Genomic DNA, 22364 nt, shown 5'->3' on the forward strand with positions numbered 1-22364 from the left:
AGAAATAACCAAGATATAATCATTAGAGGGCACCTGCTCCAAAAACTTTAACCAGCTCAAAAAACCTTAACCTCCTCCAGCATCCGAAAACCTATTGCTTAGACTCAACATTCAAGCCTGTCAAGGGGGTATAGCATAAGCTCCCCTTGCTTGTCAAGCGTTTTGATAAGTCTAACCCCACTTTCAACTTGCTTCCAACGCCACTGATATTTCCTGTGAATCAGGGTCAATTTACTCAGATAACGAAGCAATCATCATTTCCCTTGTTACTAGGACGATCTGTCTCAGGTTGTACATCCTTTTAGAAATTAATACCCCACCCCTTTAAACCGAAAATGGATATTCTTAATCTGTATAAAATACCTCGTATTTGTAAACAAACTGCATTGCCAATATTCTTTACACGGTTCAATTGTACATGCCAATAACGTATATAAATTAAAAACTAAAAAAAAAAAAAAAATGAACAATAAACGCACATATTTATTAAAGTCCTTTTCTCTTCCATGTTTCCCAGACGTGCGGATAATCGTAAGCTATTTCGTGTGTCCTGGCAAGGAGTTCCCTTATACGACAGTACATACAGATATATTTTTGATCGTCATCGAACACAATTAAATGGGGCTGAAACTGTACGAAGTCAATGTTATCAATCAGCGATGTTGACGTCAGTATTTCTATGACGTCAAATTCGCATCCTTCACAATTAATAGTCAGTAGGTTCAATGAATTACACCCTAAACCAATCTGTACGAAGAAGTCTACCACATTGAATATCTTGATAGTTTCCGTTTGAACCCTTTCTCTTTTGTCGTCTTTCAGCAGAGAAGTTGCGTCTTTGCGTAAACTTATTTGGAGTTCCTTCTTAGATTTAGCTAGACCGAAATTGTAGGTAGTAACTCTTGATTGGAGTGAGAGGCCTTCGATCCTTTTGGATAACTGTTGATAGAAGCTAGGAACCGGCTCTAGGGCGACATACTGTTTCGTTCCAGTTGTTTCCACCAGCTTTGGTAGCAACACACCCAGGTAACCTCCAATTTCGATGATGGTAACCCCCTGTTTCTCTTTGAGGTCTTTAAAATATGCATGGTTTATTGAGCGATCCAGCGTTTTCAAAGAGTTGTCTCTCATAGCTCGCATTACTTTGTTTCTTTCAACACATTTGTAAAGATTGTGGTATTTGTTTGATGAACGTTTTCTCATTGGTTTTGCTTTGATATTTCCAATACATTTATCTGCTCTTGTATTTGGCCATAGTGGAACCACTTCTTCAAGCTCCGGTGGCATCTTTAGGGTAATGCTTTCAGGTCTGACTACGATGGGAGCTAAACGGCAAGTGATGTTCTCCAATGATGAAGTTTTTCTGCTTTCTCCTTGTTTTGGTTCTCTCATAATAGAAACATCCGTTGGGAGCCGATACGAACTGAGTAAGCCAATGATGATACTCACAATTACAAAGGCCACAATCACTTGCTTCCACTTTGTACTTATCTGCATCATACTCCTATAATGATAAAAAGATAAACATACTAGATTCGATCTCGTTGCGAGCAACGAGTGGGTCTTCCGTCCAATTTTTGAAAAGATAAGATTAAACTTATCAATTCAAAGATAAAATCGTAGATCAAAGCGAAAAAAAGAGAAAAAAATTTTGCGGCACTCGAGGCTTGAACCCGGGTCGCCTGGGCCATGTCCACGACTATAACAACTGAGCTACTCGGACTCCGCTTCAGAACTTTGACGCTTAATTTCTCGAGAATGCCTTGATCGAATTTAAAACTAATTACATATTCTTAATCAGTAAAAGGGTCACTATAAGGTGTAAAAATTTCAAAGTAAAATATTAAAAAATAAAAAAGTCGAAAAATTCAATTTTTGAAATTTCCTTCCGGTGACAACCGGAAGTGACGGCGGACATTCTCTATACCGAGGTACATTAGAAAAACGGTAGATCTATCATCTCTGAAAATTTCAGCCTTTTATCTGTACTCGTTTTTGAGAAACCCGACAGACAAAATTGACTTTTTAAAATCGTAAACGGACGATAACTTCTGACCGGAAGTGTATTTTCAAAAATGAAAAAAAATGTATCAGCTTTAGATAAAAACACGTTTATATTGATAATTTGAGCGAAATCGACCCAGCCATCTCCGAGAAATCGTCTGCACAAAATCGGTAAGAAAAAAAAAGAATAATAACTAGATTCGATCTCGTTGCGAGCAACGAGTGGGTCTTCCGACCAATTTTTGAATAGATAAGATAAAACTTATCAATTCAAAGATAAAAACGTAGATCTAAGCGAAAAATAGTAAAAAAAAATTTGCGGCACTCGAGGCTTGAACCCGGGTCGCCTGGGTCATGTCCACGACTATATCGACTGAGCTACTCGGACTTTCGCTTCAGGACTTTGACGCTTAATTTCTCGAGAATGCCTTGATCGATTTTAAAACAAATTACATATTCTGAATCAGTAAAAGAGTCACTTTAAGGTGTAAAAATTTCAAAAAAAAATATTAAAAAATAAAAAAGTCGAAAAATTCAATTTTTGAAATTTCCTTCCGGTGACGACCGGAAGTGACAGCAGACATTCTCTTGACCGAGGTACACCAGAAAAACGGTAGTTCTATCATCTCTGAAAATTTCAGCCCTATATCTTTACTCGTTTTTGAGAAACCTGACAGACAAAATTGACTTTAAAAAATCGTTTATTGACGATAACTTCCGACCGGAAGTGAATTTTGAAAAAATATCACGGGGGTACAAACTTCAGATGGCGAGGCATCATCAGTGAAAATTTGAAGGAAATCGAACGAGTCATCTCCGAGAAATCGCCTGCACAAAATGTGTAAGGAAAAAAAGAATAATAACTAGATTCGATCTCGTTGCGAGCAACGAGTGGGTCTTCCGTCCAATTTTTGAAAAGATAAGTTTAAACTTATCAATTCAAAGATAAAATCGTAGATCTAAGCGAAAAAAAAGAGAAAAAAATTTTGCGGCACTCGAGGCTTGAACCCGGGTCGCCTGGGCCATGTCCACGACTATAACGACTGAGCTACTCGGACTCCGCTTCAGAACTTTGACGCTTAATTTCTCGAGAATGCATTGATCGATTTTAAAACTAATTACATATTCTTAATCAGTAAAAGGGTCACTATAAGGTTTAAAAATTTCAAAAAAAAATATTAAAAAATAAAAAAGTCGAAAAATTCAATTTTTGAAATTTCCTTCCGGTGACGACCGGAAGTGACAGCAGACATTCTCTTGACCGAGGTACACCAGAAAAACGGTAGTTCTATCATCTCTGAAAATTTCAGCCCTATATCTTTACTCGTTTTTGAGAAACCTGACAGACAAAATTGACTTTAAAAAATCGTTTATTGACGATAACTTCCGACCGGAAGTGAATTTTGAAAAAATATCACGGGGGTACAAACTTCAGATGGCGAGGCATCATCAGTGAAAATTTGAAGGAAATCGAACGAGTCATCTCCGAGAAATCGCCTGCACAAAATGTGTAAGGAAAAAAAGAATAATAACTAGATTCGATCTCGTTGCGAGCAACGAGTGGGTCTTCCGTCCAATTTTTGAAAAGATAAGTTTAAACTTATCAATTCAAAGATAAAATCGTAGATCTAAGCGAAAAAAAAGAGAAAAAAATTTTGCGGCACTCGAGGCTTGAACCCGGGTCGCCTGGGCCATGTCCACGACTATAACGACTGAGCTACTCGGACTCCGCTTCAGAACTTTGACGCTTAATTTCTCGAGAATGCATTGATCGATTTTAAAACTAATTACATATTCTTAATCAGTAAAAGGGTCACTATAAGGTTTAAAAATTTCAAAGAAAAATATTAAAAAATAAAAAAGTCGAAAAACTAAATTTTTGAAATTTCCTTCCGGTGACGACCGGAAGTGACGGCGGACATTCTCTATACCGAGGTACATTAGAAAAACGGTAGATCTATCATCTCTGAAAATTTCAGCCTTTTATCTTTACCCGTTTTTGAGAAACCCGACAGACAAAATTGACTTTTTAAAATCGTAAACGGACGATAACTTCTGACCGGAAGTGTTTTTTCAAAAATGAAAAAAAATGTATCAGCTTTAGATAAAAACACGTTTATATTGAAAATTTGAGCGAAATCGACCCAGCCATCTCCGAGAAATCTTCTGCACAAAATCGGTAAGAAAAAAAAAGAATAATAAGAAGAAAAGTGAAAAAGAAACAATAGAATAATAGAAGGGTCTTCCGCTGAAGACGGAAGACCCTAATAATAATACGAAAATTGAAAAAGAAACAATAGAATAATAGAAGGGTCTTCCGCTGAAGACGGAAGACCCTAATAATAACTAGATTCGATCTCGTTGCGAGCAACGAGTGGGTCTTCCGTCCAATTTTTGAATAGATAAGATTAAACTTATCAATTCAAAGATAAAGTCGTAGATCTAAGCGAAAAAAAGAGAAAAAAATTTGCGGCACTCGAGGCTTGAACCCGGGTCGCCTGGGCCATGTCCACGACTATAACGACTGAGCTACTCGGACTCCGCTTCAGAACTTTGACGCTTAATTTCTCGAGAATGCCTTGATCGATTTTAAAACTAAGTACATATTCTTAATCAGTAAAAGGGTCACTCTAAGGTGTAAAAATTTCAAAGAAAAATATTAAAAAATAAAAAAGTCGAAAAATTCAATTTTTCAAATTTCCTTCCGGTGACGACCGGAAGTGACGGCGGACATTCTCTTGACCGAGGTACATTAGAAAAACGGTAGATCTATCATCTCTGAAAATTTCAGCTCTATATCTTTGCTCGTTTTTGAGAAACCCGACAGACAAAATTGACTTTTTAAAATCGTAAACGGACGATAACTTCCGACCGGAAGTGTATTTTCAAAAAATAAAAATTATATATCAGGTTTAGATGAAAACACGTTTATATTGAAAATTTGAGCGAAATCGACCCAGCCATCTCCGAGAAATCGTCTGCACAAAATCGGTAAGAAAAAAAAAGAATAATAATTATAACTAGATTCGATCTCGTTGCGAGCAACGAGTGGGTCTTCCGTACGTTTTTTGAGTAGGTAAGACGATTTTTAGGATGAAATTGTTATTTTACACAAAAAAATAGGGAAAGAAAACTGGGCACTTGGGGCTTGATCCCGGGTTGCTTGGGATCTTTCCCATGATTTAACGACTGAGCTTCTCGGACTCTCGCTTCTAGCAGTAATTATCCTTTGAATTTCATTGATTTCACAAACACATTCGAAATAAGCCCTCCCCCTTTTTTATGTGTGCTTTTAGACCTTGACCTTGGTCGTTTGATCTTGACCTCTTAGAACTGATGTGTTATAGGTATCTGCAAGATATATATCAGATTCATTTATATGTACAATTAGCTCTTTCGACCCATTAATCTGAGGTCATTATAACACATTTAATATGAGTTTTAAAAATTAGCTTCCGTAATCGGAATTTCCGGACAATGATTTTCCTCGTGAGGCTAGATGTTCATGTCATCTATCATTTCTAAAAATTTCAGCTTCCTATCTTTGCTCGTTTTTGAGGAAATGTATGGACAAGAAGTATTCGTCAAACACGTGTCCTATATTTTGACCCAAGCTAGCTTCCGTACTCGGAATTTCCGGACTATGATTTTCCTCGTGAGGCTAGATGTTTATGTCATCTATCATGTCTTAAAATTTCAGCTTCCTATCTTTAATCGTTTTTGAGAAAATCTGTGGACAAGAACTTTTTTAAATGTGACAAAATGGCGGATAAGTCTGAAACAGAAGTGATTTTTACAAAATAAAAAAAAGCGTATCAGCATTAGATGATAATAGACCGATGCTGAAAATTTGACAAAAATCGGACCACCCATCTCCGAGAAATCTTCTGCACAAAAATTGTAAAGAAAGAAAAAAGAATAAAAAAAAAGTGAAAAAGAAACATAACAATAATAGAAGGGTCTTCCGCTGAAGACGGAAGACCCTAAAAAGTGAAAAAGAAACAATAGAATAATAGAAGGGTCTTCCGCTGAAGACGGAAGACCCTAATAATTTTAGGCTGTTTTTGTCAAAATCGTAATGAAAGAGTGTTTTCAACTTGTACTAAAGTCAAACAACCCCTTTAAATTGAATATTTCGGTTAGAAAATCAAAAAAAAAAAAAAAAAATGGAGAGAAAGAAAAAAGGGAAAGAAGAAATCTTGGCTCCGGCGAGGCCTTTGCAGGTATCATAACAGTATTTCAGCAAAGGTTCACGTCAAAACATGGCTGACACGAAATAATTCCCGAATTTCTCTTTGAATTTTTTGGGCGTTTCCGCCCGGGAGAGGAGCTGAATTTTTGTATGAGATGAAAAACGATGTGTGAGATGTCTGACTACACAGGTTTGGTAACAGTGCGATGTCTTTTGAAATTTTGATGCGTGTTTTTGTCTGGAGGGGGGTGAAAAGACCCGAGCTTGATTTTCGTCGTAAATAAATCGAAAGTAGAATTTTGAGGTGTGGATCTCGGATTCGGTTAACGACAATTAGGGGAAGTAAAGTCCTAAAACAATGACTGATGCATTTTACACATGTATTTCAGTGATGAGATTTTTTTTCGTGTCGTTTATTATTGTGTTTGACTGTTTTATTTCAACAGGATTGATAAAATCATTATAAATGTAGAAATAACGAAATCAGTAACACGTAATTTTATTCCGTAAAAAATTGATGACAGTAACTTCCACAGTTCTAACATTCATAAGTAGTTCACACGCTATCGTAGATACAGACTAAACGGAAAACAAGAAATATACATGCAACAGAAATATTACGCGGCTGCTTACATCCCTTCTACTGTGTAAATTTTAAGTCCTCGTACAGGCTATACTTGCCGCTTGATCTCAGGAATTTTTAGTGAGTTGATCAATCCGCTGCATATTTGGCAGATAATAAGAATGGGGTCCGAGGTACATTTACACAAAATTTCATTAGGATTGAGTGAAGGGCTCGGGAGTTAGAATTTTTTTCTACAGTACATGTCAAGCACGCCAAACGAAACTCAAATGTCAAAAAATTCATAACTCTCTTAAAAGTGAACGAATCGGTCTGGTAATTAGTACAGTAATCTAGAATGGTACTAGGTTGAAAATAAAGGTTCAAGATGAAAGATTCAGTAAAATCAGTCCAGAAAAACTTAATGATTTTGTGAAATGGTGTGGGGGGGGGGGGGGGCTGTCGGTGCGTGTAGTGTGTAAATTTTATTTCCGCGTATAGGCTATAAGCGCCGTTTGATTCTTTTTAATTGTTCAATCCGCTGCATATTTGACAGACAATAAGAATGGGGTCCGAGGTACATTTACACAAAATTTCATTAGAATTGAGTGAAGGGCTCGGGAGTTAGAATTTTTTTATACAGTACACGTCAAACACGACGATTGAAACTCAAATGCCAAAAAGTTCATAACTCTGTTAATAATGAACGAATTGTTCTGGTATTTAGTACAGTAATCTAGAATGGTACTAAGTTGAAATTAAAGGTTCAAGATTAAAGATCAAGTAAAATCGGGTCAGAAAAACTAAATGATTTTATGAATGGGGGGGGGGGGGTCGGTCAGTGACTTCTATATGAAACGGAGAATATTAAATTCTAAATATCACATATTATGCAATTTCTATATAAAATACATATGTAAGAACAATGTATAAGCGTTGTTTTAAAGATGTAACTATTGATTTTTTTCAACATGTTAACTTTATTTCAGTATGAATACATAGCTATGGATCTCAATACACAAATACGGGGAAAAGCGCTATTATTGTGATTTCTTTACAAAATCAAAACGGAAAAGAACAGAATCCATCATTTTAAAGATAAAAAAATCAAATCTAAGCAAAAAGAAGTTAAAAAAAATTTGCGGCACTCGGGGCTTGAACCCGGGTCGCCTGGGCCATGTCCACGACTCTATCGACTGAGCTACTCAGACTCTCGCTTCAGAACTTTGATGCTTAGTTTCTCGAGAATGCCTTGATCGATTTTAAAACAAATTACATATTCTGAATCAGTGAAAGGGTCACTATCATCTAATTGGAAAAAATATATTAAAACAAAAAGTTGAAAATTTTCATTTTTTAAATTTGCTTACGGTGACGACCGGAAGCGACGGTTACCATTCTCTTGACCGAGGTGCACGAGGATATTGCTAGATCTATCATCTCTGAAAATTTCAGTTCTCTATCTTTACTCGTTTTTGAGAAACATCGCCGACAAAATCGATTTTTTAAAATCGTAAAACGACGATAACTTCCGACCGGAAGTGAATTTTTAAAAATTGTTCCGGCGGTATAAAATTCATATGACTAGGCATCAGCCCTGATAATTTAAAGGAAATCGAACGTGTCATCTCGGAGAAATCGCCTGCACAAAATTTGTAAGACAAAAAATGAATAATAATAATAAGAAAAGTGAAAAAGAAACAATAGAATAATAGAAGGGTCTTCCGCTGAAGACGGAAGACCCTAACTAGATTCGATCTCGTTGCGAGCAACGAGTGGGTCTTCCGTTCGATTTTTGAATAGATTAGATCAAACCTATCAATTCAAAGATAAAAACGTACATCTAAGCGAAATATAGTAAAAAAAAAATTGCGGCACTCGAGGCTTGAACCCGGGTCGTCTGGGCCATGTCCACGACTCTATCGACTGAGCTATTCGGACTCTCGCTTCAGAACTTTGACGCTTAATTTCTCGAAAACGCCCTGATCGATTTTAAAACAAATTACATATTCTGAATAAGTAAGAGGGTCACTATAAGGTGTAAAAATATCCAAAAAAAATATCAAAAAATAAAAAAGTCGAAAAATTCAATTTTTCAAATTTCCTTCCAGTGACGACCGGAAGTGACGGCAAACGTTTTTTAGACAATAGTGCACCAGAAAAACGTTACATCTATCATCTCTGAAAATTTCAGCTCTATATCTTCAGTCGTTTTTGAGAAACGTCGCAGACAAATTTCACTTTAAAAAAATCGTTTAATGACGATAACTTCCGAACGGAAGTGAATTTTAAAAAGATATTCCGGTGGTACAAACTTAAGATGAAAAGGCATCTTCCCTGAAAATTTGACTGAAATCAGGCGAGCCATCTCCAAGAAATCGCCTGCACAAAATCGGTAAGAAGAAAAAAAAAGAATAAGAACTAGATTCGATCTCGTTGCGAGCAACGAGTGGGTCTTCCGTCCGATTTTTGAATAGATTAGATTAAACTTATCAATTCAAAGATAAAATCGTTGATCTAAGCAAAAAAAATGAAAAAAAATTTTGCGGCACTCGAGGCTTGAACCCGGGTCGCCTGGGCCATGTCCACGACTATATCGACTGAGCTACTCGGACTCTCGCTTCAGGACTTTGACGCTTAATTTCTCGAGAACGCCTTGATCGATTTTGAAACAAATTACATATTCTGAATCAGTAAAAGGGTCACTATCATCTTATTGGAAAAAATATATAAAAATAAAAAGTTGAAAATTTACATTTTTTAATTTTGCTCTCGGTGACGACCGGAAGTGACGGCCAACATTCTCGTGACCGAGGTGCACCAGGAAATCGATAGATCTATCATCTCTGAAATTCTCAGCTCTCTATCTTTGCTCGTTTTTGAAAAACCTGAGCGACAAAATTGACTTTTTAAAATCGTAAACGGACGATAACTTCCGACCGGAAGTGAATTTTCAAAATCTGTTTCAGCGGTATAAATTTCAGATAACGAAGCTTCAGTCCTGAAAATTTGAGAGAAATCGATCGTCCCATCTCTGAGAAATCGCCTGCACAAAATTTGTAAGACAAAAAAAGAATAATAATAATAATAATAACTAGATTCGATCTCGTTGCGAGCAACGAGTGGGTCTTCCGTCCAATTTTTGAATAGATTAGATTAAACTTATCAATTCAAAGATAAAATCGTAGATCTAAACGAAAAATAAAAAAAAAAATTTGCGGCACTCGAGGCTTGAACCCGGGTCGCCTGGGCCATGTCCACGACTATAACGACTGAGCTACTCGGACTCCGCTTCAGAACTTTGACGCTTAATTTCTCGAGAATGCCTTGATCGATTTTAAAACTAATTACATATTCTTAATCAGTAAAAGGGTCACTATAAGGTGTAAAAATTTCAAAGAAAAATATTAAAAAAAAAAAAAGTCGAAAAATTCAATTTTTGAAATTTCCTTCCGGTGACGACCAGAAGTGACGGCGGACATTCTCTTGACCGAGGTACATTAGAAAAACGGTAGATCTATCATCTCTGAAAATTTCAGCTCTATATCTTTGCTCGTTTTTGAGAAACCCGACAGACAAAATTGACTTTTTAAAATCGTAAACGGACGATAACTTCCGACCGGAAGTCTATTTTCAAAAATGGATAAAAAACAATAAACTTCAGATAAAGTCGCGTTAATCTTGAAAATTTGAATGAAATCGGTTGAGCCATCTCTGAGAAATCGTCTGCACAAAATCGGTAAGAAAAAAAAAGAATAATAATAATAATAATAAGAATAAGAAAAGTGAAAAAGAAACAATAGAATAATAGAAGGGTCTTCCGCTGAAGACGGAAGACCCTAATAATAAGAAAAGTGAAAAAGAAACCGAAGAATAATAGAAGGGTCTTCCGCTGAAGACGGAAGACCCTAACTAGATTCGATCTCGTTGCGAGCAACGAGTGGGTCTTCCGTCCAATTTTTGAAAAGATAAGATTAAACTTATCAATTCAAAGATAAAATCGTAGATCTAAGCGAAAAAAAGAGAAAAAAATTTTGCGGCACTCGAGGCTTGAACCCGGGTCGCCTGGGCCATGTCCACGACTATAACGACTGAGCTACTCGGACTCCGCTTCAGAACTTTGACGCTTAATTTCTCGAGAATGCCTTGATCGATTTTAAAACTAATTACATATTCTTAATCAGTAAAACGGTCACTATAAGGTGTAAAAATTTCAAAGAAAAATATTAAAAAATAAAAAAGTCGAAAAATTCAATTTTTGAAATTTCCTTCCGGTGACGACCGGAAGTGACGGCGGACATTCTCTATACCGAGGTACATTAGAAAAACGGTAGATCTATCATCTCTGAAAATTTCAGCCATTTATCTTTACTCGTTTTTGAGAAACCCGACAGACAAAATTGACTTTTTAAAATCGTAAACGGACGATAACTTCTGACCGGAAGTGTTTTTTCAAAAATGAAAAAAAATGTATCAGCTTTAGATAAAAACACGTTTATATTGAAAATTTGAGCGAAATCGACCCAGCCATCTCCGAGAAATCGTCTGCACAAAATCGGTAAGAAAAAAAAAGAATAATAAGAAAAGTGAAAAAGAAACAATAGAATAATAGAAGGGTCTTCCGCTGAAGACGGAAGACCCTAATAACAACTAGATTCGATCTCGTTGCGAGCAACGAGTGGGTCTTCCGTCCAATTTTTGAATAGATTAGATTAAACTTATCAATTCAAAGATAAAATCATAGATCCAAGCGAAAAAAAGAGAAAAAAATTTTGCGGCACCCGAGGCTTGAACCCGGGTCGCCTGGGCCATGTCCACGACTATAACGACTGAGCTACTCGGACTCCGCTTCAGAACTTTGACGCTTAATTTCTCGAGAATGCATTGATCGATTTTAAAACTAATTACATATTCTTAATCAGTAAAAGGGTCACTATAAGGTGTAAAAGTTTCAAAGAAAAATATTAAAAAATAAAAAAGTCGAAAAATTCAATTTTTGAAATATCCTTCCGGTGACGACCGGAAGTGACGGCGGACATTCTCTATACCGAGGTGCACCAGAAAAACGGTAGGTCCATCATCTCTAAAAATTTCAGTTCTCTATCTTTACTCGTTTTTGAGAAACCCGACCAACAAAATTGACTTTTTAAAATCGTAAACGGACGATAACTTTTGACCGGAAGTGTTTTTTCAAAAATGAAAAAAAATGTATCAGCTTTAGATAAAAACACGTTTATATTGAAAATTTGAGAGAAATCGATCCAGCCATCTCCGAGAAATCGTCTGCACAAAATCGGTAAGAAAAAAAAAGAATAATAACTAGATTCGATCTCGTTGCGAGCAACGAGTGGGTCTTCCGTCCAATTTTTGAATAGATAAGATTAAACTTATCAATTCAAATATAAAATCGTAGATCTAAGCGAAAAAAAGAGAAAAATTTTTTGCGGCACTCGAGGCTTGAACCCGGGTCGCCTGGGCCATGTCCACGACTATATCGACTGAGCTACTCAGACTCCGCTTCAGAACTTTGACGCTTAATTTCTCGAGAATGCCTTGATCGATTTTAAAACTAATTACATATTCTTAATCAGTAAAAGGGTCACTATAAGGTGTAAAAATTTCAAAGAAAAATATTAAAAAATAAAAAAGTCGAAAAATTAAAATTTTCAAATTTCCTTCCGGTGACGACCGGAAGTAACGGCGGACATTCTCTTGACCGAGGTGCACCAGAAAAACGGTAGATCTATCATCTCTGAAAATTTCAGCCCTATATCTTTACTCGTTTTTGAGAAACACGACCAACAAAATTGACTTTTTAAAATCGTAAACGGACGATAACTTCTGACCGGAAGTGCTTTTTCAAAAATGAAAAAAAATGTATCAGCTTTAGATAAAAACACGTTTATATTGAAAATTTGAGCGAAATCGACCCAGCCATCTCCGAGAAATCGTCTGCACAAAATCGGTAAGAAAAAAAAAGAATAATAATAATAACAATAAGAAAAGTGAAAAAGAAACAATAGAATAATAGAAGGGTCTTCCGCTGAAGACGGAAGACCCTAATAACTAGATTCGATCTCGTTGCGAGCAACGAGTGGGTCTTCCGTCCAATTTTTGATTAGATAAGATTAAACTTATCTATTCAAAGATAAAATCGTAGATCTAAGCGAAAAAAAGAGAAAAAAATTTTGCGGCACTCGAGGCTTGAACCCGGGTCGCCTGGGCCATGTCCACGACTATAACGACTGAGCTACTCGGACTCCGCTTCAGAACTTTGACGCTTAATTTCTCGAGAATGCCTCGATCGATTTTAAAACAAATTACATATTCTGAATCAGTAAAAGGGTCACTATAAGGTGTAAAAATTTCAAAGAAAAATATTAAAAAATAAAAAAGTCGAAAAATTCAATTTTTCAAATTTCCTTCCGGTGACGACTGGAAGTGACGGCGGACATTCTCTTGACCGAGGTACATTAGAAAAACGGTAGATCTATCATCTCTGAAAATTTCAGCTCTATATCTTTGCTCGTTTTTGAGAAACCCGACAGACAAAATTGACTTTTTAAAATCGTAAACGGACGATAACTTCCGACCGGAAGTGTTTTTTCAAAAATGAAAAAAAATGTATCAGCTTTAGATGAAAACACGTTTATATTGAAAATTTGAGCGAAATCGACCAAGCCATCTCCGAGAAATCGTCTGCACAAAATCGGTAAGAAAAAAAAAGAATAATAAGAAGAAAAGTGAAAAAGAAACAATAGAATAATAGAAGGGTCTTCCGCTGAAGACGGAAGACCCTAATAACTAGAGCAAAGCTCGTTGCAAAGCAACGAGTGGGTCTTCCGTTAATGTAGGAAGAAAAGCTTGAAGTTCCTGTAAGAAGTAGAGCTCTTAAACCAATAACAAGAGTAAATTAAATAAAAAGATGAAAAAAATCGAATTATTCCTGGTACGACTTAACAAAACCCGAATGATTTTAAGTACGAATTAACAAAAACCTTTTCGATTTCAAGAACGACTTAACAAAAAAAATCCGAATGTGTTCAAGTACGACTTAACAATTATTTTTGGTACGAGTTAATTTTACTTTTAACTTTATGCTATTTTTTAAACCAATAACGTGGAATCAAAATTTCCGGAAAAATCAATTTTTAAACCCCAATATCTCTGTAATGAATCATCCGATTCAAAAACGGTTTTAGATTCAGCTTATTTAGCTCAACAAGATACATATACGTTTTTTATTTGATCAAAAAATTCAAATTTTCGAAAAATTTGATTTACTTCCGGTTTCGACCGGAAGTGACGGATTTTCATTTCCAGCCTTATTACAGAGGCAAAACGATCAATGTATAAGCTCGAAAAATTTCAACTTTCTATCTTGAATCGTTTTTGAAAAAAGCCGCGGACAAAATGACTTTTTGAAATTTTTAAAAATGACGTAACGTAAAAACGGAAGTGACGTTGCTATAGAAACTTTATCATCTTTGAGCAATTATAATTTCACATTATCTCTGAAAGTTTCATAAAAATCGCTCAAAAACTTTTTGAGTTATGAAGCTGAAAAGAAGTCAGAAAAAAAAAGAAAAAGTATAATAATAAAAAGAAACCGAAGAATAACAAGAGGGTCTTCCGTTGAAAACGGAAGACCCTAATAACAATAAGAAAAGTGAAAAAGAAACAATAGAATAATAGAAGGGTCTTCCGCTGAAGACGGAAGACCCTAATAACAATAAGAAAAGTGAAAAAGAAACAATAGAATAATAGAAGGGTCTTCCGCTGAAGACGGAAGACCCTAAAAAGAAACAATAGAATAATAGAAGGGTCTTCCGCTGAAGACGGAAGACCCTAATAATTGAAGAATGTTTTTGTGTAAATCTTAATGTACGAGTGTTTTCAAGTTGTTCTACAGTCCAACAACCCCTTTATGTTGAATATTTTAGGTAGAAAATAAAAAAAAAAAAAAATGGAGAGAAAGAAATAGAGAGAAAGAAGAAATCTTGGCTCCGGCATAACAGTCATTTCAGCAAGGGTTCACGTCAAAACATGGCTGACGCGAAATAATTCCCGAATTTCTCTTTGAATTTGGGGCGTTTCCGCCCGGGAGAGGAGCTGAATTTTTGTATGAGATGAGGAACGATGTGTGAGATGTCTGACTACACAGGTTTGGTAACAGTGCGATGTCATTTGAAATATTGATGCGTGTTTTTGTCTGGAGGGGGGTGAAAAGACCCGAGCTTGATTTTCGTCGTAAATAAATCGAAAGTAGAATTTTGAGGTGTGGATCTCGGATTCGGTTAACGACAATTAGGGGAAGTCAAGTCCTAAAACAATGACTGATGCATTTTACACATGTATTTCAGTGTTGAGATTTTTTTTCGTGTCGTTTATTATTGTGTTTGACTGTTTTATTTCAACAGGATTGATAAAATCATTATAAATGTAGAAATAACGAAATCAGAAACACGTAATTTTATTCGGTAAAAATTTGATGACAGTAATTTCCACAGTTCTAACATTCATAAGTAGTTCACACGCTATCTTAGATACAGACTAAACGGAAAACAAGAAATATACATGCAACAGAAATATCACGCGGCTGCTTACATCCCTTGTACTGTGTACATTTTAAATCCTCGTACAGGCTATACTTGCCGCTTGATCTCAGGAATTTCTTCTGAATTGTTCAATCCGCTGCATATTTGGCAGATAATAAGAATGGGGTCCGAGGTATATTTACACAAAATTTCATTAGGATTGTGTGAAGGGCTCGGGAGTTAGAATTTTTTTCTACAGTACATGTCAAGCAAGCCAATCGAAACTCAAATGTCCCAAAATTCATAACTCTCTTAAAAGTGAACGAATTGGTCTGGTAATTAGTACAGTAATCTAGAATGGTACTAGGTTGAAAATAAAGGTCCAAAATGAAAGATTCAGTCAAATCAGTCCAGAAAAACTTAATGATTTTGTGAATGGGGGGGAGGGGGGGGGTGGATGCGTGTAGTGTGTAAATTTTATTTCCGCGTATAGGCTATAAGCGCCGTTTGATTCTTCTTAATTGTTCAATCCGCTGCATATTTGACAGACAATAAGAATGGGGTCCGAGGTTTATATTCACGAATTTTCATTAGAATTGAGTGAAGGACTCGGGAGTTAGAATTTTTTGGTACAGTACATGTCAAACACGACGATTGAAACTCAAATGGCAAAAAGTTCATAACTCTGTTAATAATGAACGAATTGGTCTGGTAATTAGTACAGTAATCTAGAATGATACTAAGTTGAAATTAAAGGTCCAAGATCAAAGATCAAGTAAAATCGGGTCAGAAAAACTAAATGATTTTATGAATGGGGGAGGGGGGGGGAGGGGGGGGGGGGGGTCGGTCAGTGACTTCTATATTAAATGGAGAATATTAAATTCTAAATATCACATATTACACAATTCTTAAACAAAATACATATGTTAGAACAATGTATAAGCGTTGTTTTAAAGATGTAACTTTTGATTTGTTTCAACATGTTAACTTTATTTCAGTATGAATACATAGCTATGGATCTCAATACTCAAATACGGGGAAAAGCGATATTATTGTAGCTTCTTTTACTAAATCAAAACAGAAAAGAACAGAATCCATCATTTTAAAGATAAAAAAATCAGATCTAAGCACAAAAAGAGGGGGAAAGAAATTGGGCACTCGGGGCTCGAACCCGGGTCGCCTGGGCAATGTCCACGACTCTATCGACTGAGCTACTCGGACTCTCGCTTCAGGACTTTGATGCCTAATATCTCGAGAACGCGTGGATCGATTTTTAAACAAAATACATATTCTGGATCAGTAAAAGGGTCACTATAAGATGTAAAAATCTCAAAGAACAATATAAAAAAATAAAAAATTCGAAAAATTCAATTTTTCAAATTTCCTTCCGGTGACGACCAGAAGTGACGGCGGACATTCTCATGACCGAGGTACATTAGAAAAACGGTAGATCTATCATATCTGAAAATGTCAGCCTTTTATCTTCACTCGTTTTTGAGAAACCCGACAGACAAAATTGACTTTTTAAAATCGTAAACGGACGATAACTTCTGACCGGAAGTGTTTTTTCAAAAAATAAAAATTATATATCAGCTTTAGATAAAAACACGTTTATATTGAAAATTTGGGCGTAATCGAGTCACAAATCTCCGAGAAATCGTCTGCACAAAATCGGTAAGAAAAAAAAAGAATAATAAGAATAAGAAAAGTGAAAAAGAAACAATAGAATAATAGAAGGGTCTTCCGCTGAAGACGGAAGACCCTAATAAGAAAAGTGAAAAAGAAACAATAGAATAATAGAAGGGTCTTCCGCTGAAGACGGAAGACCCTAAATTAGAACAAATTGTAAACTGTTATATAGCGTATGTGATAAATACGACGGAATCGTAAACATATCTGTGAACAATGTTTTTATATGAAATAAAGTTTAAGATGAACATGTAAATTCATAACAGCAAAATTGTTCTGTAACAGTTGTACATTATGGCAAAGTCATGAAGACTCACAAACTTCGGATGTACTGGGGCTAGTATGTAATATATAGAACGAACTTTCTTGTTTAAAGGGGCATGGTCACGATTTTGGTCAAATTTTATTTTTCTGTTTATATTATTTACAATGCTTTAGGAATGCATTTCTAATGATCAAATAAAATTTGGGTGCCAGTCAATGAGTTTTAAGCAAGATACAGGGCTCACAATTCTTCCTCATGTAAACAAGGCTCGTGCCCTGTTTTTGTTGACATAGGTTCAATATACCAGTAAATAATCTTTTTCAAGCTGATTAGTCTATCTTTTTATTCATTATAAGCACAAATAAACTGTTCCTAACGATTAACACATTCATTTGAGGTCTAAAACTGGATTTTTCACTTCAACATTCAAAATGTAAACAAAAGCTTTGTTTACATAGCGGAGAATTGCAAGCTCTGTAACTCGCTTATAACTCAACAAATGACACTCACATTTTGGTTGCCTATATAAAATGCCTTACTGAAGCATTGTAAACATTAAAATCGAAAAAATAATTTTTGACCAAAATCGTGACCATGCCCCTTTAATGATAAGAGTTGTGCATTCTTTTTCTCAACATTTAAGTTTTCCTGTGTCTCTATCTGTGTTGTGATGAAACAACCAATCAGTTTTAGTTTGTATGGCTCAATGGTTCCATCATAGGAACATGACCTAAGAGGGGCGTGTTTAACACTATCATGTGGTTGCTTTGATTGGCAATAAACCGTTTGTGTAGCTTTGATCTGACTACCTACAAGTCTGTAGCTCTCGGTGAAAGAGTTTAAATAATATCAAAGACAACGCGTCTAAAACTCACTCGTCTCTAAAACTTGCAATATTTCAAAAAGATGCGGTCCAATATAATTTGTTTTCATTGTGTTTTATTTTGGCATAAGGTAAAAAGATGACAATGATCCTTAAAAAAAACACAATTATAAACATCCTAGGTTGCTGACTATATAAATGTTAATATACATTACACAACTTTAAGAAACATCATAGCTGGTGTTGGTTTATTATAATATTTCAAAAAAATCATCACATGTATCATCATCAAATATACTGATATAATATAAAGATGTCAAAAAATGTCGTATTCTGATGGATGGTGAGACGCAGCGGGAATCCGGGCGTGATTTACATGGTGTTTCTCTAGTAAGGGGCTCGTGTAAATGGGGAACTGGAATGTACATACGATCGGCTGGAGGATGGAATTCCTCCCAAAAAACAAAGTTCTATAATGAATAAAACTTTTCGTTTTCTACTAAGGATATTTGGGCAGACCTTTTCTTGGGCTATAATATAAGGTCCTCCTACCTAATAAATAAAGTTCTGTAAAAGGGAATGTTTATATTACTTTTCTTCTGCTATTTAGAATATTAAGGCGGGTCTTTTCTTGGGCTATAATATAAGGTCCTACTAACTTATAAACAAAGTTCTATAAAGGGGAAATGTTTAAAAATGTTCGCTTTCTATTAAGAATATTAAGACCTTTGCTTGGGCTATAATATAAGGTCCTGCTACCTATTAAGGTATCCGATCCATAAGAGCCTCAGATTCAATGAATCTGGGTGCATAGCAGGTATGTATGGGCTTAATACTCAGTATACTTGGACATAATTTTCCTATTTAAGTTTCAATATGTAAGTGTGGAATTTGTCCTAATTAATGACCTTTTCCTTTTTTGAAGAGTTGTCCCCCTTTGCTTTTATTTTATAAAAACTAATTCTAAAAAAAATGTACACGGTATAAAATTTATTTTCAATAGTTTTAGTATTCCAAATGATAAAATACATCTTTTAACCTAAGCATTTTTGACATTTCTAGTAATTACTTTTTATATCTTAAAAAATATGCTTGTCTCCATAGACCTTAATGCAATCTTCATTAATTAATTACTGCTCAGTTAATAATATTTTTAAAATTTTTTCTCGGTAAATCTTTTTTAAATGCTTGAAATAAATATCAAAGTATTAAATACATGATGGATATTCAAGGTTGGAAAAATTTGGTCCTAATATGGATCGGATACCTTAAACAAAGTTCTATAAAGAGGGAATGTTTGAAAAAAAATTAGGATAAAAAAATACCTCAATACTGAGGATTGGAAAACCTTAATGACAGTTTGCTGGGAATCTTGAATAATAGAGCTTTGTAGCAACCTCTAATGAAACAACGTCCACTAATGATATAATGTTGCATTAGTGGTCAAAAACCGTAACCTCTAATGATATGGAAAAAAAATGAGAAATAAGTACTGCCTTGACCACTAATGATACACATTTGCACACATTTTCAATTGCATTAGTGGATGGATTTGCAACCTTTAATGATATGATATGATATAATTTAATATAAAATTATATATATATATATATATATATATATATATATATATATATATATTCGAAATTTTAAATCGTACTTGAGTATACCTGAGCTATATACTTACAAAAGCAAAGTATCAAGGAAAAATTACGATATTTACATTTGGAAAAAAAATACTTAAGTGACGTCATAGATGGAGAGGTCATGGACAATGGTGACTAATGTTGAGTCTAATATGTTAGACAACCTCTGTATAACGTTGGATAAAAATTTGATTTTCATACGATACTGCATAAGAATTGGTTAAAATTGGGGGGGGGGGGGTTATTTGATCATATACATGTATATAGTCCTTTATTGTAAAATACACCATTCTGACATTGCCCTTGATATTTTGTCTTTTTACTTGAACTTAAATTGTCGTATACAGACAAAATAAATACAATTTATGACTTCGTCTGTTTACTTGAAGATCCAAATTGATTATCATTAATCAAAAAGGAGTTGTGCTAAATATTTTTAGTTGAAGAAAGTTTGAAGAAAAGCAATTTTACCATATTAAAAAATTATTGATAAACTTTTAGTGGGATTTTATTAACAAAAAAAGGTCCAATTCATAAGACTTATTCTGCCTGGTGCAGGTAGATAGCTAACCTTGCACAACGCAAACAAAAGTCACACGGGTTTCATACTTTATTTTGTGTGGAAACGTTGCCGTCATGAATAATATTGGTAAAAAACTACAGCAAATAGAAATAACAAATTACTAAATAGGAAAATGTAGAATCTTACTTTATAACTTTAAACTGTAAATTACTTTTACGACCAGTATGGTGTGCCATACTTTTAAGAATGTTTTATCTGTAAAATAAATTTCCATCTGTAACTATACTTCAAAAATACAATTTAATACTAAAAGATTTGAGCAATTACTTCAATAAAAAGGACTTACTTAGTGGTTTGAGGCACGCATCTAACAAGATTGAAGACGATTGACAAAGTGAGACCGGACTGGTCAGTAAGGCTGACAGGAAGTGAGTGATTGACCAGATATAGTTAACTTGTACCAAAAATGATTACAGGATATATTAAACTCAAAGGGGTTAACTTGTAAAAAAAATATTTCTGAAGAATTTTAAAATTAAACCATAGACAACACAAGACTATTTGCTATTATGGTCTGTAGCACAATTGAATCACTAATTTGTTGTTAAGTTGAATATGTTGGTTTGTTAATTATACATTAGAACAACAAAGAATATGAATTAATGTTGGTTGAATAACAACTACTTCAACAATGGTGATTATGTCGGTGTAACAAAAAATGTTAACCATGGTTGAAAATTGACCCGGGTTTGATAAAATTATATCATTAGTGGTCAACATTCTGTCCACTAATGCAACATTATGTCGTTAGTGGACGGTGTATCATTATATAAATAGTGCCTGTTTTGGAGGGTAACAGTTGAAATTGACACCCCGAGAGAACCATTGTCAACCGACGCGAAGCGGAGGTTGACAATGGTTTTCGAGGGGTGTCAATTTCAACTGTTATCCTCCCAAATAGGCACTATTTATTTTATTATACTGAATGCCTTAATTTTAGAGAAATTTTTACTGCTTTTGTATAGAAATGACGTGAATTCTACGGCGAACTGTACGCGCATAATTTACGCGCATGTAACAATTCGTTGTGTTACCCGTTGCCAAGTGTGTTGCTAACGCTGAGGGTAATGAAACAAATTATCAACTGCGTCTAAACCAATCAGATTTCAGTATTTAACATGAAAGTATAATAATAGAGGTTGCTACATACCACGTTTTCAGTCAAATGAAATATTAAATGATTGAAGTCAGAAAAATCAACCTTTGAAATGTCAAATTACCCAAGACGGCAAATATAGCGGATAGTATGAAAGAGTTTAAGTTTTGAAACCGAAACTTTTAAGTACACACATGTACAATTAAACTGTGAAGAGCAAGTTACACTTCTGTTCAGAGACAGTTCAAAACTCTGAAGTCGGAGTCAATTTTCAACAGGGTCAGTTTTCAACGTGTTTGAACGAAGTTTGAAAAATATTTTTCAAGCCGTTGAAAACTGACCCAAGGTATAATTTTACGACTTTTGGTATCAATTTTTCAACGTTGAAAAATGATATCCGGGTCAAATGTCAACCCGGGTCAAGATTCCTCGTTACGCCGGCGAATGCGACATAAATGTCCAATACTCCCTAAACACACCCACGAAAAAGTTTCTGTGTAGTGTTTGTATCTGTATTGAACACAATATTTTTTCTGTCAAATCAAGATCAGTAGCTTATTATTCAAAATTTTGTTAATCTTGCAAGTTTAAGAAAAGTTATTGTTAAGTTGAATTAATTAAATAATCACTGATCGCGGCTTGTCTGATAAAAATATGAAAACTGCTCATTATTGTGCTGTCAGTTAATTATCATGACTTCTCAAAATAAATTAAAGTTGAAGCGATTTACCGGAAATATTACATTAACGGCCTGTATTGGTTTGACAATCTTAGCAAACCACGGTCAACATGAACGATCATGGTGGAGAGAGATATATAAAAACGGACACCGGACCATGGCTTGAGACGATGTTGTTTGACATATATTCCTTTTAGCTCTATCTACACAGTTTAACAACATGAGACAGAGTTCTTAGTCTTAATAACAAACTGTTGCTATCGGGAAAAAAAACCCAAACAAAAACAA

At 35.0% G+C, this 22364-nt stretch overlaps 1 protein-coding gene across 1 annotated transcript; it reads right to left on the bottom strand.

The window, feature by feature from the left end:
• Window positions 1-393: 393 nt before the first annotated feature.
• On the bottom strand, window positions 394-20684 carry LOC117687642 (uncharacterized). The gene is made up of 2 exons (XM_034464509.2): window positions 20588-20684; window positions 394-1504 (listed from the first exon to the last, which is right to left on the bottom strand). Exon 2 carries the CDS (start codon window positions 1498-1500, stop codon window positions 487-489), a length of 1014 nt encoding a protein of 337 aa, XP_034320400.2. The 5' UTR covers window positions 1501-1504; window positions 20588-20684; the 3' UTR covers window positions 394-486.
• Between the last annotated feature and the right edge of the window lie 1680 nt (window positions 20685-22364).

Source organism: Magallana gigas, chromosome 1 (assembly GCF_963853765.1).
Source record: "Magallana gigas chromosome 1, xbMagGiga1.1, whole genome shotgun sequence".
Taxonomy (NCBI): domain Eukaryota; kingdom Metazoa; phylum Mollusca; class Bivalvia; order Ostreida; family Ostreidae; genus Magallana; species Magallana gigas.

What these genes read in the sequence shown, in the direction of transcription:
- LOC117687642 (XM_034464509.2), bottom strand. Translation starts at nt 1,500, where the DNA reads ATGATGCAGATAAGTACAAAGTGGAAGCAAGTGATTGTGGCCTTTGTA.